The sequence below is a fragment of the Hyaena hyaena genome, unplaced genomic scaffold (assembly GCF_003009895.1).
Source record: "Hyaena hyaena isolate Hyena2069 unplaced genomic scaffold, ASM300989v1 scaffold_839, whole genome shotgun sequence".
Classification (NCBI taxonomy): domain Eukaryota; kingdom Metazoa; phylum Chordata; class Mammalia; order Carnivora; family Hyaenidae; genus Hyaena; species Hyaena hyaena.
This window is the reverse complement of record NW_024081463.1, coordinates 114,239-134,300: the sequence shown is the minus strand read 5'-3', so window position 1 is coordinate 134,300 and position 20,062 is coordinate 114,239. Positions and strand designations below refer to the sequence as shown.

The window sequence follows — 20,062 nt, the reverse complement described above, 5'->3', positions numbered from 1 at the left end:
GCTGACCTTTGCAGACGGTTGAAGCTGGCTATCCAGTTTTGCCTTAACGTTCTGACCCACTCGCACTAATTTGCTGGGGGGCTGCCCTAACACAGTGCCACAGACGGGTGGCTTAAATAGAAATTTGTTTTCTCACGGTCTGGAAGCTGAAAAATGGAGATCAGGTGCTGACAGCACTGTGTTTTTGAGGCCTCTCTCATTGGCTTGCAGACAGTGGCCTTCGCTCTGTGTGTTTGCATGACCTTTTGGATGTGCCCGTATCTTTGGTATCTCTTGTTCTTATGAGGACACCAATCATATTGAACTAGGGCCCCACCCTTATGATCTCATTTAACCGCAATCATCTTGTTAAAGGCCCCATCTCCAAATACAGTCACATTGGGGGTTAGGGCTTCAACATGTGATTTTTGAGGATACACAATTCAATCTGGAACATCGTGGGAAAGGAGAAGAAGAGAAATTAGAGGGCAAACAATTGTATTTCGTTAGAGATTTTTCCTAAAAGTTCTGCAAGTCATTCTCTTGCATGTCACTGGCCCAAAACTTTGTCTCATGCCCAGCCCAACTGCAAAAGAGGCTGGGAAATCTATTCTCTAGCTCGGCAACTGTGCACCCAGATAAATCTCAGAAGGCTACGTTACTTTAGAGAAGACTACTAAAGAAAGAGACAAAATTTTAGAAACTGGGAAATGGCAGTTTGTTCTCATTTTGATTTAGCATTTCCCCAAAATAATGCCTCTTGGATTCATCCCAACTACCAGGGCCCATGAGATAATGATACTGATTCCTACATAGGACCCAAGCACTGCAGATACTACTCCCATCCCTACATCTTCTTTTATTTAGAAAAGAGTCACAAAACTGCAGCCAGAAGAAAATGCTTCATATTTCCTCAGGGGCAGTTATGAGTCCAGGCAAATTCACTCCCACCCTGAATTACGCCGTGTGTCTCTTAGTTTGTCATTAAAAAAATTTTTTTTAACGTTTATTTTTAGTTTTGAGAGACAGAGCATGGGCAGAGAAGGGGCAGAGAGAGAGGGAGACACAGGATCTGAAACAGGCTCCAGGCTCTGAGCTGTCAGCACAGAGCCCGATGGAGGGCTCGAACCCACAGACCACGAGATCATGACCCTAGCCGAAGTAGAACGCTTAACCGACTGAGCCACTCAGGCGCCCCATCTTAGTTTGTCTTTAAAAAGGTAGTGAGAAAGGCTCCGTGGAGAGAGAACTGGAAGAGAAAAATGCCTAGGGTGATGTGCTTTAAATTAACTTCCTTTCTGCCAGTGAACTCTCAGACCTCTGTCCTTAATGACTGTGGTTGAGATGTGGTTCTTAAAGGCACACAATTGGGAAAATATCCCTGGATAAGATCATCTATTAATACTGTATTAACAACTACCATATCTAATATGTATTTTAAGAATGACCATAGTAAAATGGTAATACACTTTATTTTAACATCCATTCGCTCAGTTAATATATTAACATTGAACAGTGATAATTCCAATGCTAAATTTTCCAGCAGCTTATGCTGCTAATGGCTAAAACAAGGCTATTGCCCGAGTCACCAGCAGGACTTCAGTAACAGCCTATATTTATGTGAAATACCAGTAAGCCTTAATGGGCGTTATGAAATAAGCACAGAGTGGAAAGAAGGTGACTCTTCACAACTGCCCAATTTGCACCAGTGGAAGAAAGTCACTCACCGTTCTTCTTGTAGAACATAATTTCTCCTTTGAATTCTGTTTTCTCCTCCAGTGACTTTTCTATTTGAAGCATCAGCTGCTCGTTGGTTTCAACTCCAAATAAGAATTTGCAGCTGCAACTCTTCTGCATGACTTCAGTCCGGGCAAATCCAGCGAGCTCACAGAAGCCATCAGAACAGTAGACTATGGGGAACCCCTTGGCCACCTGGGCATTCGCGAGGATGAAGTTGCTATCTGCAGAACGACAAGAAGACGCTCAGCCACTACATGAGCATGCAGAGCTGTTTCCTAAGTCACAGTTTCAGTAACAAATGAGCTTGGCTCACAGTGCCTAAAATGCATGTCCTGAAGAGCTGGGGTGGGAAAGAGACTCTCCCAAACAAAACGGCACTGACCAGCGGAACTATTAAGCTCTGGCTTTGGCTTGCATTTTGAAACGCACTACAGAGGGAAGTCAGGATTCATCGGTCTGCTTTGGTAGGCACATACTACTTACTTAGCAGCCAGGTAGGGTGCTTTTGGCCATGGCTTTGGGCTCAAACTCTCAATCTGTCACTCGATGTATTGATAAACTTGAACAAGTGATGCACGTGTTGAACTTCAGTATCTTTAGATTTCATTTCCCTAAAAGCAGACCCTGAAGGAGGATTTAAGTGGAAGTCATTTATTTGGCAGGTGATTTCAGGAAGTAAGCAATTGGAGAATTGAGAAAGGGAAGGGAGGTAAGGTAATAAAGAGTAGGAGAAAAGGATTTCACTGCCATGGCTGCTGAAACTCAATCATACAGACCCTGCAAGTGACCGAGGCCCACAACTTGGAATTTTCCCACTAAGGGGAGAGAAAGGGGTATTGTAGGGATTAATGAGAAATGCACCTAAAGTGCTTGGTGAAGTGTTTGGCACAATTAAGTATTCAATAAAATCTGTTGAGTGCTACTCACATTGTTATGGTTATTGTATTAACAAATAAGACACAGATGACCATCAAAAATAACAGTGCTAAGTGTTTGGAGATAACTCCTGGAGGACAGGGTGAGAGGCAATGTTCAGGGAAGGTTCCTGCTGGATGAATTGTTTTGAGACTAATTTTGAGGTTTGGATATGATGATATGTATCAGCAAAAAGATGCAAATTAAAGATGGGCTGTAAGATAATACATTTATAAAATCTGATGGTGGGTGACTTTAGGTTCAGAATGAATTAGAGACTATTATTAAATCATTCATTCATTTTCTCATGAAACAAATGTCGGACAGTATACCAGACAATATTAGAGGCTGGGTTTTTTTAAATAATACAAGTCAAAATGGAAAGAAGTGCAGCATAATTTCTTAAATGAAAAAAATCTAGATTCAATATAATATGTTATTAGATGAACTATTTTCTGTAGATGTATATGTATGTTTATGTATATGTATGTTTAAACATGGATATGTATATTTAAACGTGAAATGCTGTGTGTACCTAAAAATAAATGGAAGAAACTGGTAACCATAGATGCCTTAGAGAGACGAACTTTGGGCAAAGATGGTAGACACACTTATTTTTACCACAGATCTACTGTGTACCCTTTTTATACCGTATGCTTTATATTGCCTATTCAAAAAACACTATGTTTAAACAAGGTTTGCAACAGACAGCCTATCTTTATGCCATGCAAGGGCTGGAACTCCAGCTACTTCTGAATGGCCGGCAGGCAAGCACCAAAGATCTATTCCATGGGCTTCCTCATCATCTTTTAACCATCGGTTTCATGTTTCCATGGTCCACTATTAGCTGGCAGAACCAAATCCACTCTATCCAGCTTTTCTCCAATCAGTCGTGAACCCCAGAGTACAAATTCTAGTGCTAACATCTGCATCCTACCTGGGCTGGCGCTTCTACTCTCCCATTTACCCTCCCCGCTGCTGAGAAAAGCCAGAGCTACAGTCCTGTGCTGGGACGCCTTCAATGGCACCTTATTTTGAAGCCATGGGAGTGAATTAAACTATCCAAGACTCATTCAATTTTCTCATACTTTGCAGAAGCATTTATTGACTGCGTACTATATGTTGTAGTTTGTCCCAGGTGTAAGGATAAAGAGTTTATTGGATGCAGTCTCCACCCTTAAAGATCAGTAACAAACCTGCAAGAGCTCCTGGCTAGGTGCAGAGGCAGCCACCCTCTTGCTGGGCTATGGTCTTCACCTCACCAACTCTGCAGAGCTACCGGTCACTCTCTACACAGTGTCTCTTCCTCTCTCCATTAGAGAGCTTTGGCTGAGAGATTGCTTAGGAAATGTAAATATAAGGGCACCTGGGTGGCTCAGTCGGTTAAGTATCTGACTTTGGTTCAGGTCATGCTTTCATGGTTCATGGGTTCGAGCCCCATGTCAAGCCTCACGTCAGGCTCTGGGCTGACAGGGTGGAGCCTGCTTGGGATTCTCGCTCTGTCCTCTCTCTCTGTCCCTCCCTGACTCATGCTTTCTCTCTCTTTCAAAATAAACCTAAAAAATTATGTTAAATTAAAAAAATGTAAATACACAGCGTTGGCAAAGTACTCAAACATCCTGAAAGAGCTTTTAATGCACTTTCAGAAGCCATTTTTCAATTGCCTGCTGACATGTTTATTGACTTTCTACTGTACACCAGGTGACTGGATTCTACTGCACGGCAGGCCCCAGGAGGAAGTGACACAAGATGTTAAAAGATGAAGACGCTATAGTCTATAGTTCTAGATTATACCAATTTAATTAAAGAAATGTGTGAATACCAATAACACTAAAACAGAGCCTATGATTAGTACCAAATCTATGGTACGCAGATAATAAGTACGACCAGAGTTGAGAGATTAAAGATTCTAAGCTTTGAAAATGGTTAGCTTGGAGTAAGACAGAGATAGGCAGAAATGATTTATGAAAAGTCTTACAAGCTCAGAAGCAGATGCCTGGATGGAATGGTCTCAGAATGGAGAAAGTAATTGGAAACAGAGAGAATAAAAACACTACATTTTATCCTAAAGTCCAGTTTTCCCATTATTTAAAGGGCTACAACAGCTTTCTTCTGTTAGTATTTGATGAGAGAGCATAGGGCAACTGAGGGCAAAACATAGTCTGGCACCCCCACCCCCTCACCCCAGATGAGATGGGATCTGTGTGATATTCCTCTGACACTCCTGGCTACCCAAGAACAAGGGAAAGGGGGTTAAGTGCTTGCCATGGTGATACGGGAAACTAAGGCAAATGAAAAATTAAATTCCCCTACAGCTGACATCCCACTGACGACTCCTTGAAACCAGCAGAGTGACCTTGCTCTAGGAGCTCAGCTGCCTCGTTGATGTCACTTTGCTGGAGGCAAAAGGGAATCTTGACTTAACATTATCCTGAGCACGCCCCTGCCCCAGGAATCTGTAAATCTACTTTAACATATAAAAATTCCTCTGGAAACTTCCTTTATCTCATCTGCCCCAAGATATAGGCTGGCAATCCCACTCCAAGCTTACTGCCCGCCCACTGAAATACATCTGAAAGGTCTCATGACTGAGGTTTTATTAAACAGTAATAAATGGCAAGTCTCTAGCAACAGCGAGCCCCTCAAGGGGAAGCTTTGCTTCCAAAATACCTTAGAGACTTACTCTATCCCTGCCCCCCTCCCAACCTGACAGAATATAATGAGTGACCTGCCACAATGCCAGGGAGGCTCTTCTGTCCACGGGTCCTGTCCCTGTGCTTTACTAAAATCACCTTTTTGCACCAAAGATGTCTTCAAGAATTCTTTCCTGGCTTTTGGCTCCAGACCACCACACCATCACCCCAAAACTTCACCAGTATTTTTTTAAAATATATTTTTTTATTTATTTCTAGGAGAGAGAGAGAGAGAGACAGCGCGAGCAGGGGAGGGTCAGAGAGAGAGGGAGTCACAGACTCTGAAACAGGCTCCAGGCTCTGAGCTGGCAGTCAGCACAGAGCCCGACGCGGGGCTCGAACCCACGAACCGCGAGATCATGACCTAAGCGAAAGTCGGACGCTTAACCGACTAAGCCACCCAGGCGCCCCAAAACTTCACCAGTATTTATCTGGTAAACATGCCCTTTCACATCTTTCTCCTTTCAGCCCTTCTAGGGATCTATTGTAGTTGTGTCTTGCACATGGCATGTATTTAAATCTTTTAAAAGTACAATATGAAGATATTTCAATCAACTTGAGATTAATAACTTTACTTTTCATCATTATTACCATCTTCCATTGTTGTTGTTGTTTTTTTAACCAGCCTAATTTGTGTTTTTCTTCACTGTGTTATTTTGCCTTTTCCATTCTTACAAATTAAGAAATGTAACTCACCTAAAGTTATAGGACAATATTTAACACCAGCAATAAACACCCATAGATCACACATCCAGCAAAATCCCCTGTGTGTACCAGACAGACTGTATTTCCCTGCTTCCCCAAAAAAGAAACCCCAAACTTGAATTTGTGTAATACACATTCCCATTCATACAGTTTCTACCACTTAACATAAGCATCCTTAGACAACATATTGCCTATTTTTTCCCCTGACTTTATGGCATATATTATAGTATTTCAATCTGCATATTTCTTATTGACTTGATGCTTTTATTAATATCCTTAGCATCCTTACAATTGTTTACATAAGAAAAGACCAGTTTCCAGAGCTACAATAAGCTTTTGAAAAAAGCCGCTAAAGGCTTCACCAAATTGCCTGACTGTGTGTTTCAATTAAGGATTATAGTGTGTTTGGGGTATTGAATTTTTCCTGCAAATATACTGCAAAAACAAAGCAAAAAAAAAAAAGTCGTGTATTTGGCCTTTTCTGTTTATATTTAGCACTTGTCCTCGATATGTAATTGCATTTCAATTCCAAAGAGAATTTCGTGGCAGTCGGCGCCTCATAAAGCTTAGTGTACTGGCTACATGAATAGTCCTTCTGTTTGGGAACAAGTAGCCCCTCTTACCCAGCTATCTACTTGGAAACATATGCTTTTCTGAATCCCAGTCCTGGATACTCCAAAGAAACAGGACATTTACTTTAGAATTATGTAAAACAAAGCTATTGCCATAATAATTACTAGCCCATCATGGGTATATCACTTTCCATACATATGCTAAGAGTATTTAACCTTTTAAGGAATCAATTATGCATATGTGATATGCATCTAAATGCCACACAGCTTCTCCCCGCTTGTTTCTAGGTCATCCTTTTGTGCACATTCCGTTTTGAAGCGCCAGTAAACAGTAGGATCTAAATGTGTTTACACATTAGACAGTTGATTATTTTTTAAATGCTTCCTTAGCAAAATGCTTTCGTAGATCATCAGAGAGAATCTCAGTGTTGGGAGAGACCCAGGTCTTTTGGTCTGACTTCCTAATACACGGGATCACTTTCCTATTCAAATGGAGATATACTATTCATTGTCAACTTCTAGGCACGTAGGGAATGGAAGAAGATTTGGAAAGGTATGGAAGAAAAATAGAGAGGGCAAATGTCAATCCACTACCAATTCCTTTCATCCTTGTACTGGCCCCACTTCTATGAGAACACTGAAGACTAGAGAACTTAAGTTTCCTGCCCAAGGTGTGAAGATAAGAATTAAAACTGGTACTTAATGATACATTACATTCAATATATCCTGTATTCCTTCTGGAAAGAAGTGACTTGTTCTCTACTTCCAACAGGAATGAGTTAATTTTATTTTTTTTTAATGTTTTATTTATTTCTGAGAGAGAGAGAGGGAGAGAGCAGGGGAGGGTCAGAGAGAGAGGGAGACACAGAATCTGAAACAGGCTCTGGCTGTCAGCACAGAGCCAGACTTGGGGCTCCAACCTACCAACCGCGAGATCATGACCCGAGCCGAAGTTGAATGCTTAACCGACGGAGCCACCCAGGCGCCCCAGGAATGGGTTAATTTTATAAAAACAATTCTAGAAAATAGGTTAAAGTTAATTCTAGAAAATGGGTTATTCTAGAAAAGTTATCCCTTTTCTGCCCTGTGAACAGCCCAAATCAGCAGCTTTTTCTCTAGTGGGATCATTTATTAAAAGTTCAATAACATGTATCAACTGAAACAAACAAATAAACAAATGAATAATATCAAGTTCAGCTTTGAAAAAAAGTTCACTGATGATCTCTCTTAAATGAGCCTGAGTCACTCAGCAACCTCTGTGTCACCTCGTTACTTCCAGAAAGTCAAGATTTCAAAAGCACGACGGCAACTTTCTTGGTTCCAAAATATTTTGCACACGCCTACTCCAGAGGCTTGAAGGAGGCAAAGAAATGTACTGCAACTCAAAAGATCAGGGTTCTGATCTCCTCATGCCCTTTCAGTGTAGATCAGAGGATTTCTAAAATTCTTCCATTAAAATATCCCTCCGCTGGCTGAAACCATAAATTTGTATGTTAATGGGCCTGGAGGCACAGATCGAAGCTCAATATTGTTTTAACATCTTATGTTTCATAAAAACCTATAAGAATTTTGTATTCTACTGTGTTGTATATTCATGTTTGAGTGTTTTTAGTTTGTTTTAATAGGGGCCTGACAAATTTTTAACTCAGCCGGAACTTCAGGAAGGTGTGCTCTTTGTTTTCTATGACTGTGCATACCAGATGGCACACCTCAAGGTAACCTGGGCGTAAGGATCACAACTCAGGGGTAGACTATCTCGAGATCAAGAGGATTAGGCAGATCCAAATCAATCTGTCCCCTGGAATCCTTCAAACCAAAGGAGCAAGTTATACACACTAACTTGGCATCAAGGAGGAACCCGCAATTTTTAACCTTCATTGGGTCTTTCTGTCAATAACATAGAAATTGAGACTTCGGTGGTCCAAATCTTTATTTCTGAAACATGCCTCTGGTATTGGCTCTCTTTTAAAACTAAATCTTGGGGCGCCTGGGTGTGGCTCAGTCGGTTAAGCGTCTTGACTTCGGCTAAGGTCATGATCTCACGGTTCGTGGGTTCCAGCCCCACATCAGGCTCTGTGTGGACAGCTAGCTCAGAGCCTGGAGCCTGTTACAGATTCTGTACCTCCCTCTGTCTCTGACCCTACCCTGCTCACTCTGTCTCTCCCTCTCTCAGAAAATTTAAAAAAATTTTTTTAATGTTTTATTTATTTCTGAGAGAGAGAGCGAGCAAGAGAGAGTGTGAGCAGGGGAGGACCAGAGAGAGAGGGAGACACAGAATCTGAAGCAGACTCCAGGCTCTGAGGTAGCTGACAGAATAGACACCGATGTGGGGCTCGAACCCACAAACTGTGAGATCATAACCTGAGCCGAAGTCGGACGCTTAACCGACTAAGCCACACTGGCACCCTAAAAAAATTTTTTAAACCAAATCTTGTATCATGTGAGCAAGTACTCATATAAACATACTCTGCAGACAAAGTAGTTGGGCAAATTTGAATCCTCTAGCACTCACATTCTTGCAGAAAAGAAGGGACAACTGTGAATTTTTAATCTTCTTTTAGGAGCTGCCCCATGCTTTCTGGATAACACTCACCTATAGGTCCAAGAAAGACAATGTCTGTAACCCCTCGTGATATTGATCCTGTCCTCTCTAGAGAATACTTTATTCAGGTAGATAGAATATGAATGTCTCTGACTTTAAAATATTTAGGCCATCTTTGTACTTTATATTGATTTCAGGGAACTTAATTGTATCCTTTCCAAGTATGATGGCATCTTTATTAGATAGATGATACTGGCCGCAAGCTAAAAACCTCAGTGTGCCTTGTACCCAATTTAGGAGGCTGCTTGGATTTGAATCCTTTTCTAACCTTATAAAAACAAAGCAGATAAAAAATTTGCAAAGAGGGATTCTCATGGCCCTTACAATTTATGCCTCACCTAGTGCCAGGCTTCAAATGGTCATATGGGCAGCTTTTGTCATTCATTTATGGTTTGAGTTTTAAAAAACTGTATACATTATCACTCCAGACAGACAAAAATTAGAAGAAAACTGTCACAAAGCAAAGCTCAAAGCTGGAATTCCAGGGCTGAAGGTGCAGTAGAAAGCAGTAAGCTGTATCAGTGTTTGAGATTATCTTGCTCTTTTCAGTCCAATAAACAAACACAGAGACAAATATAAACAAATGTGCTTCTCCATTTTGCCACGAAGAGGGGGGTCCGAGGCCAGCACATCAGACTCAGCTGGGAACTGAGAAATGTGGACTCTTGGGGCGCCTGGGTGGCTCAGTCAATTAAGGGTCCCACTTCGGCTCAGGTCATGATTTCACGGTACATGGGTTCGAGCCCCGCGTCGGGCTCTGTGCTGACAGCTAGCTCAGAGCCTGGAGTCTGTTTCAGATTCTGTGTCTCCCTCTCTCTCTGACCCTCCCTTGTTCACACTGTCTCTTTCTCTCTCTCAGAAATAAATAAAACATTAAAAATATTTTTAAAAAAGAAATGTGGACTCTTAAGCCTGTCCCTACCCCTCCCAAATTAGAATGTGTATTTTAACAAGATTCATATGCATATTAAAGGTTGGGAACCTCCTTTAGAACATCACTGGGAAGATCCACAAGATCCTAGTGACAAAAAATGACTGAGAGAGGGCATCTAGGTGGCTCAGAAGAAAAACAGAGCAAATATACCTTTTTAAGTTTTGAATTTTGTATCATATGCATGTAACACCTATTCAAAAATATCACCTTAAAGTTTATTTCACCATTCACCTAAATGGCTGAATAAAAATAACTTGGTTAAAAAAAGGAACAATCTTGATGAAGTCAAAAAATCCAGATAAGCAAATTTTTAATTTTTCCAATAAAGATAAAAGCTCATTAAGACAAATGCATGTTAAGCAAATTTAGTACACTCTTTTTTTTTTTTTTTAATGCTTATTTATTTATTTTGAGAGAGCAAGCAGGGGAGGTGAAGAGAGGGAAGGAGAGAGAATCCCAAGCAGGCTCCGCAATGTCAGCAGAGCCAGATGCGGGCTCCAACCCACGAATGGTGAGATTATGACCTGAGCCAAAATCAAAAGTCAGACACTTAACCAGCTGAGCCACCCAGGTGCCCAAGTACACTCTTTATCATTATTTGGTAATAGCAAAATCACTAAGCTTTGCAAATTCCACTTTTTCAGTGGTGTGAGCTTCACTGCTGAGCTGTACTAATTCTTCTCAGGCATACTGTCTCTTAAGAGTTTAGGAAACAAGAGTTACCTGTGTGGCACAGGTGGCTGAGAGTCTGACTTTTTTTTTTTTTAATTTTTAATGTTTTTATTTACTTTTGAGAGAGAGAGAGAGAGAGAGAGAGAATCCAAAGATTCCAGGCTCTGAGTTGTCAGCGCAGAATCCAACTTGGAACTCGAACCCACAAACTGTGAGATCGTGACCTGAGCCAAAGTCGGGCATTTAACCAACTGAGCCACTGAGGCGCCTTGAGAGTCCGACTCTTGACTTCATCTCTGGTTATGTTCCCAAGGGCTCTGTGCTGAGCGTGGAGCCTGCTCGGGATTCTCTTTCCCTCTCTCTCTCCTCCTACTTGCACTTCTCTCTTTCTAAAATAAAAAATTAAGTTAAATTTTAAAAAAGAGTTCAAGAAATGAGTTTAATCTTGAAAAAGAATGATTTGACTTATGACAGGACAGCAGTACCTAACAGAAGTAAAATGAATGAGGGAAAAACTTCAGAAAATTCAAAGATAATAATAAAATGTGTTTAGTATTTTATTCACAATTTATTTCCTACAAAGACTTTTGAAATAATATTAAAATGTGCCCTACTTTTCTGTGGCTCTTGTCTTACATAGTTAACCTTTTAGACAAAATGGTCTTTTCACATCATCTGTTTACTTCAAAAAAAAAATAGTGCTAATATCTATACTCTGCCATTGGGATGTACACATCAAAGGATAAGGGTTTGGTTTATTTGTTTATTAATGTAGTCATGAACTCTAGGACAGTCTCTGGGATTTTATTAGATGCTCAACAATTATTAAACAAATGAGCGAAATACACTTGTAACTTATAAATTTTACTAAAGCACACCAAGTGAAGACAATGTTTTTTTTTTATTATCTAGCAGAGATAATTTATAACTAGCATCTTTATTTTAAAGATAAAATAAAGATAAAGATAAATATCTGGTTTTAAAGATAAAACCTAATGATATGGGAAACAAAGGCGGAGGGAAATGGAAGATAAAATTAAATTTCCTTCTAACCTGGAGCCCATTGACAAATACTTGAGACAGGCAGAATTAAATGTTTCTCCAGGAACTCCCTACGGTCTTAATGTTAATGCTTTGCTAGAGAGAAAACAACCTTAGCTGGACAACAGCTAAGTCTCCAGTATCCTGTGAGTCTTCTTTAGCATATGAAAATCACTTCGGAAACTTTCCCTAGACTTTATCTCCCCTGACTCCCAAGTATACAGTCTCTACTCAAGGTCACCAGGCAGGTCTTCTTATCCATGAGTCCTGTCCCAGGGCTTTATTAAAATCACCTTTTTGAGTGGCGCCTGGGTGGCTCAGTCCTTTAAGCATCCGACTTCGGCTCAGGTCATGATCTCATGGTTTGTGAGTTCGAGTCCCGCGTGGGGCTCTATGTTGACAGCTCAGGGCCCTGTTTCAGATTCTGTGGCTCCCCCTCTCTCTGCCCCTCCCATGCTCATGCTGTCTGTCTCTCAATAATAAATAAAAAGGTTAAAATTTTTTAAATCACCTTTTTGCAACAAAGACACCGTCAAGAATTCTTTCTTGCCCATTGGCTCCAAATCCCCCATCACCCCAAAAACCTCATGACCTAAGAGCGCATCCTATTTTTCACCCTGACATGCTACTTTTAATAAAATCTTTGGTAAGCATAAGTAGAAAACTTTATTTTCTATTATAAAATCAATTAAGTAGAAACAGTAGGTCCAATAATATTAAACAAAGCCCTTTCTCCAAAATATAGAAAGAAGAAATTATGAGGCACTTCTTAGTGAAGGAAACTACAGTATGAACAACATGAATTAAGCATTTTGGAATCATTAGGGATTCTTTAGGGTCATTAAGAAGCTACTTTGTCATTTTCTAATCCAGGATGCTACATTTTGGCCACCACTTTAGTGGGCCTAGTGAAAAGAAACAAGTAGGATGTAAATATCTCTTTGTTTTCATATCTATTATCCCTTCATTTGCATATTTATAATTTCTGTCCCACCCTAACTCCCTCCCCTAAATCAAATATGAACCATGGGTGAGACTCCAGGGTAAGACAAGTTTTTTTTCCGCTTTTGCAAAGGGCAGGGGAAGAGAAAGTTTAGTGTTCCCTCTAGGCTTTCCCCCTTTCCCATATACACGACTGGATAATGTAACAATGCCACCTCCCCCAGAGGAAAGGTAAGGCAGAGTTAGATGGAAAAGGACAGGGAAGGCTTTATGCCTTGGCAATCGTGGGGCCTGGATTTTCTGGCCCGACTCTCATTTAGTATAATTTTATTCCTTTAAATAAATGTAAGTTACCAAATGTGTAGCTAACTGTGGTTTAAATTTTATACCTTTATTAGAGTTTTCTTAGCAGGTTATTTAAAGACAAAGGAAGACCACACAACAATATTTTTGCTCTGACAGACTTATTTATTTTGGTATCTTATCTGTTGAAAAGCAGACTGCAAAGAACCTAGCAAATGAAACCAGCTACGTTCTCCGAATACCCAGATTCCCAAAATATTTAATGTAACTTGTCCCCTGGTTATCCTTCAGCACAACCTAGAGTTTCATGCAATTATGTTTAATTCAAAGAATATTTCCTTTTAATTTCAGACAGACTGGAACGGGATCTTTACTTCAAACGTATATAAAGGCTTTTCAGAAGTGATTCATTCAGCCAAAATGTATTATATTTTTCCACTTAAACTTCATTTTTAAATTTTGATTTGAAGACAACCTATATAAATTACTGTGCCCAGTGCTGCTGAATGGACTGACTGACTCTTCTCTCCCCATTTAATCTTTGCTTACATTCTGTGGAAGCTAATGCAATTCAAATGTTTTTCATAATTTGTTAGCATTTTCCAGAACCTCATCTGTCCACTGCATAATCTTCTCTGCTTCACAGTACTCATGTTAGATTAACCAGAAACGATGCGTGGTTTTGCAAGAGATAATTGTAAGTTAAATAGCAGGAAACACAAGAGTAAACTAATTTGATAGTTACAGATATTCCATGGCTTTAATATTAGTGTTTTTATTCTAGTGTCTTTATAATAAGGCAGAGAGAGTACAAAACTTTAATTAACATGATACTGCTGGAGACCAGACTCTGATAATTTGTAAGGGAGGTGGGGGCCAGGGGATGATGGCAAAAATTGACAAACCAACACCAAAGGTGTTGTTCAACCCAAGGTGAAAGCTGCCTCGGCATTAGAAAACAGACTAGAAAGGAGGCAGCCAAATAGCCTAGACGGGCAGAGATAAAGTAGATAATAGCTACTGTTTATTAAGCAGCTGTGATGTGCCAGGTGCTCAGGTCAGCATTTTGCATTTTAAATTTCTGGCCCTCACAACAGCATCTTACTGTGTCACTATAGATGTAGGGACTTGGGCTCAGAAAGGCCGAATAATCTAAGAATGTTCCACAGCAAGTTAAAATACCCTTAGGGCTACAGTATTCCTAATCTCAGCAGATGACAGGCAGACAGGAGTAGAGCTCGGATCTCAATAGGGGTTCCTTGTCACCAAGTCAAGTGCTTCTCAAAGTATAGTCCTGGTCTGACTCCATTGGGTTTTCTTGTTTGCTTATTAAGGCTGCAGTTTCCCAGGCCTCACCTCAGGTCTGTTAAATTAGTCTCCAAGCTATGGGAGCCTAGCGTCTTCATTTTAAACCAAATCACTAGGTAATACATGCATGTTACACAAAAAATGTCCTAATGGAAGGAGGTTCTGATTATATACCCAAGCCCCAATTTGGGAAGGTGGTATCCCTTTTGTAGATGAGAACATACTGAATTTCTAAGGTGTGGGAGGGAGGACTTGATTCTATACAATGACCCCATTGATATTATGGTTTTCTATCATTCCTAGAGAGACTTTCAATAATTAGCTCAGTACACAGAACTAGAAGCTCAAAGTTTGGGGGAGGATTATGAAGGCCAATATATAACCTAATGCCCAGCCTATAATCCTTTAATCCTCGTTTACAATATTCTATTTTGTGCTGGCACAATCCCCTAGTGATGGGGTCTCCATTGTTTGATGAACGAGTGATGTCGATGTTGTGACTGTAAAAGGCACTAACCTACCCTACATATAGATTTAACACCTGCTCTTGGTCTTACTGCCTAGAATACTCTTTGTAAAGAAAAATCAGAATCTACCACTCTCACTTTAAATTCTTTAAAGGATTTCCACTGCAATGGAAATGAAACTCAAATGCCCTCTACCATGGTCTATAATACGCTATCTAAGATTTCACCTACTCTTTTCTTGGCGTCTGACATTTAAGAATGTTCTTCCCAGGGGAGCCTTGGGGGCTCAGTCACTTGTGCAGCCAACTTTGGCTCAGGTCATGATCTCAGTTAGTGAGTTCGAGCCCCATGATGGGCTCTGTGCTGACAGGTTCAACTGGGCGCTGAACCTGCTTTGGATTCTGTGTCTCCCTCTTTCTCTCTGCCCCTCCTCCACTCACACTCTGTCTCTCTCTCTCAAACACTTATTTATTTAGTTTTTTAAAAAATAAATTTAATAATTTTTTAAAGAAAGAAAAAGGAAGGAAGGAAGGAAGGAAGGAAGGAAGGAAGGAAGGAAGGAAGGAAGGAAGGAAGGAAGGAAGGAAGAAATTTCTTCTCAGCTCTTTCCAGACTTCAGGCTTTTGCTCATGCATTTCCTCTCCTTGTGAATCATCTTGGGTCTCAGATTAAATGTCCACTTTTCAGAAGGTTCTTCTCTGACCATTTTATGTAAATAAGTCACCCCCTATTATTTTCTATTATTGTAACCTTTTTTTCCTGTAAGACCGAGTGTTACCATTGTTAATATTTCAACACATTAATTTATTTATGATTTCTTAGTCCTCACACCCAAGCGCAATATGCACAAAACTACAAACATACACTAAGGTGTAAACTCCATAAGGAAATGGTCTGTCTTGTGTTTCCTAACCTCAAACACATAAGTGTGTATTTTTTTCTATGGGAATATTATCTAAGGCATGTGTACACACACACACACACACACACACACACACACTCATATTTTTTCCCTTGGTGAATGGTATCAGTACATCTGAGTTTTGCTGTTCTGACACTAAGGTGACTATTTAACTTGCAACAGAGAAAACTGTCTTTTCATAAGAAAACTAATATCTGTTGATGTTTAGATTTCAGGTGAAGCACGTTTTAGACATAAGTCATGAAGAGGTATCAATATGAAGTATACCATATCTAGTGGACAGTTTACACTTTAGATGAACACTGGTCTAATTACCAGATATCTTAGAATTGGATTCTAGCTCTCTCAATAATAAGCTGTATGATCGTGCCCAAGTCATCTCCCCTTTCTGGGCCTTACTTATCTTATTTAGAAAGTGAAGGAGTGTATGTTCAAGATCCTTTCCAGCTCAGACACATGGTGGTTCAATGAATTATATGCATAGAAATATGTGTCAACATAGACTAGAGCTTAATGACTGTAGTGAAGGATTTAAAACACTACATACAATTTTAATTTTATGAATCAAAGGTGGATGGAAGGAAGGAATGAAGGAAGGAAGGAAGGAAGGAAGGAAGGAAGGAAGGAAGGAAGACTGGCAGGGAGGGTAGGAAGAAATTTGAGTTAGATGGTGACAAATGCTATGGCAGCAAAATATAGCAAGGTGGGAGAATCAGTAATGATGAATGAGAACTTTTTTCATTAGTATAATTAGCATTATCGGGAAAATCTTCTCTGATAAAGTAACATTTGAAAAGAGACCTTTGGGAAATGAGGAATGATCCATGTAGATACATAAAGGAAGTATCTCCAGGCAGAAGAAAGAACACATTCAAAGGCACGGAGATGGGAGCATGCTTGCTATGTTTGCAGAATAGCAAATACAGCCCATGGGGATGGAACATAGTGATCAAAGGGAACCTTGGTAGAGATGAGGTCACAGAGGCAGTGCGGGAGAGCTTTCCAGATTATTCAAGGATACCAAGACTTGATAAGGGCTCTAGATTTTGTTGAGTGTAATGAGATGGCCTGGGTGTAAGTCATGTGTATACACACACACACAGAGGTAATTACTCTGATTTTTATAAAGAAAGGCCCACTCTGGCTATTTTGTTTAGAATAAATTGTAGGAAAACATGGGCCAGACTGAGAAGACCAGTCAGAGGCTATCCCAAGAGTCCATCTAAAAAGAGGTGATTTTTTTTTTTAATTTTTGTTTAATGTTTATTTTTGAGAGAGAGAGAGAGAGAGACAGAGAGCAAGCAGGGAAGGAACAGAGAAGGAGAGAGGGAAACACAGAATCCGAAGCAAGCTCCAGGCTCAGAACTGTCAGCACAGAGCCCGGCACAGGGCTTGAACCCACAAACCATGAGATCATGACCTGAGCTAAAGTCAGAGGCTCAATCAACTGAGTCACCCAGGCGCCCCTAAAAAGAGGTGATTCTGACCAGGATAGTAGCAATGGAGATGGTGAGAAGTGGACAGACCTGAGGCATCTTTAAAAGGAGTGACTGAAAGTATTTACCAATGGATTCAATTGCAATGGGAGAGGGGAAAAAGGAATCAATAAATGATGCCAGCAATTTTATGTTAGAAACTAGAAGGGTAGAGGTACATTTTATGAGATTGGGGAAAAAAAGGAACCCTGCAGATTTGAGAGATTTTAAGTTTGGTCATATATATGCTCAATTTAAGAAGCCTATTAAGCATCCCAGAGATGGAAGTAGGCAGTTGAATAAATGAGTCTGCAGTTTAAGGATGATATCAATGCTGAAGATATAAATATGGACTTGGCAGGAATTAGATCATGTAGGCAGTGAGTATAAACAGAGCAAAGATGAGGTCTGAATACTAAACACAGGAGATATCAACATTTAAAGGTTGAAAAAAACATCAAACAAGAATGAGAAGGAGTGGCCAGTAAGGTAGAAAGAGAACCAAGAAGGAGATCATGAAACCAGGGGAAACTGATCACAGGTTTCCAAGTCAGTGCTAAGTATATTTTATGTTTTAAAAAGTATTTGCCATATAGATTTTTAAATTACTCAATATAATCATGTTTTGAGTCAGGAGAACTGGAAATGTTCACTGTGACGTTGTACACACTCTGCTTAAAAGAATGACCATAAGGATACCAGCAGAATTTCTTCACCCCTTTCCCTGCTTTGGTTAAGTGCAGATACGTGAGATGAGATGAGAAGTGAGATGTAGTGCTTGATAAATCAGTGAGTCTTTCTTCAAAAGTCTGATTACTTTGGTTAAAATGAACTTACTTTTATCATAAAGGCGTGCTTATCATCAAACTAATTGAGCCATATTAGAACGCATTAGGAAAACAGAGAAGAATTAAACATATTACACAATCATGCGACCCTCTCTGTTACTGGTAATAAGTTTAAACTAGTTTTTAAAACGTTTTGCCATTCCCATATTAAACAGTCATGAATAATCATATAAGAGTAAAACTGGTTTTTGTTTTTTTCCCACTTGTCATCATGTGGCCAGGTTAATACGTTCCGTCTAGTGAGACGTTTAGATAAGTCAGTTTTGAAGATACCCAGTAAGATGTTTTCATTTCCATTAAAAAACGTTAATGAAAAGAGAAATGCTTTTACCATCCAAACCACTGTGTCCTCTACCTTCTCTTGCTCCTCATTCCTGCCTTGGAGTTTACTTGTGGTATCTAGAGCTATCACAGTCATTTTGAGAGTTTGAGACAGCTTTTCTGGATGTAACAGAACTAAAGGATGGAAAAAGTCTGGAATTTTTACGACATCTCTGAATAGCAAAACTACCACTAGTATTTATATTTAAAGTAAATATAGATAAAGTATATAAGTATGGATGTACTTACTGTCATTTTATTATATGTTTTCTGGCTATTTTTGTAGTTCCTCTGTTTCTGTCCCCTCTTCTGCTTTATTTTGTGGTATGCTTAGGTTCTTTTCTTTCTCTGTTGTGTATTTACTCTAGTTTTTGCTTTGTGGTTACCATTAGGCTCACCAATTGTTTGCAGTAATATATTTTTTTTAATTGCTGTTGTTGTGTTATTGTTTACCTTCTTCACCCACTTCTCCTTGCCTCTCCATCCTCCCTCCTCCCTCTGGCAACCACTAATCTAGTCTCTGTATCTATACACTTCATTTTTTTGTTATTGTTTTCTTTGGGGGGGAGGGGTCCTTTAGATTCTACATACAAGAGAGACCATATGGTATTTGTCTTTCCCTGTCTGACCTATTTCATTTAGCGTAATGCCCTTGAGGTCCATCCATGTTGCTGCAAATAGCAAGACTTCATTCTTTGTTATGGCTAAAAAACATACCACAACCTCTATTTATTCATCCATCAATGGACACTTAGGTTACTTTCCTGTCTTGGCTTTTGTAAACAATGTTGACATGAACATAAACATGCACATATCATTTTGAGTTAACATTTTCGTTTTTCTCAGGTAAGTACCAAGAAGTGCTGGATCATAGGGTAGTTCTACTTTGAATTTTTTAAGGAACCTCCATACAGCTGTCCATACTGCCTGCACCAATTTACATTCCCACCGACAGTGTACAAGGGTTCTCTTTTCTCCACATCTTTGCCAACAGTCTTTAAATCTTGCCTTTTTGATATTAGCCATTCTGACAGATGTGAAGTAAATATCTTATTGTGGTTTTGATTTGCATTTCCCAGAAGGTTAACGATGTTGAACATTTTTTCATGCAACTATTGACTATCTGTATCTTCTTAGGAAAAATGTCTCTTCAGATCTCTGCCTGGGGGTTAATTAGATTATTTGCTTGTTTTTTGTTTTTGTTTGCTTCTGCGTTTGTTTTGCTCTTGAGTTTTATGAATTCTTCATATATTTTGGATATTAGCCCCTTATCAGATAAAAGACTTACAAATATTTTCTTCCATTCAGTATGTTGCCTTTTCACTTAGCTAATGGTTTCCTTTGCGGTTCTGGAGTTTTAGTTTACTATAGTCCTACTTGTTTATTTTTGCTTTTGTTGCTTTTGCTTTTGATGTCAGATTCAAAAAAATCATCTCCAAGACCCATGTCAAGAAGCTTACCACCAATATTTTCTTCCAAGAAAATATTATGGTTTCAGTTCTTATGTTCAAGTCTTTAATCCATTTTGGGTCTGTTTTTGTGTATGGTGTAAGATCGTGGTTGAGTTTCATTCTTTTGCATGTGGTTGTTTAGTTTTCTCAACACCATTTATTGGGAACTATC

General features: G+C 39.6%; 1 protein-coding gene across 1 annotated transcript in view; it reads right to left on the bottom strand.

The window, feature by feature from the left end:
* The window catches only part of KCNH8 (potassium voltage-gated channel subfamily H member 8), a 365,145-nt gene that overhangs the window by 244,222 nt on the left and 100,861 nt on the right, over positions 1 to 20,062 (bottom strand). The window contains exon 2 of the mRNA XM_039219708.1: positions 1,707 to 1,940. Coding sequence (XP_039075639.1) covers positions 1,707 to 1,940 — 234 coding nt within the window. The remainder of the gene's footprint in view (positions 1 to 1,706; positions 1,941 to 20,062) is intronic.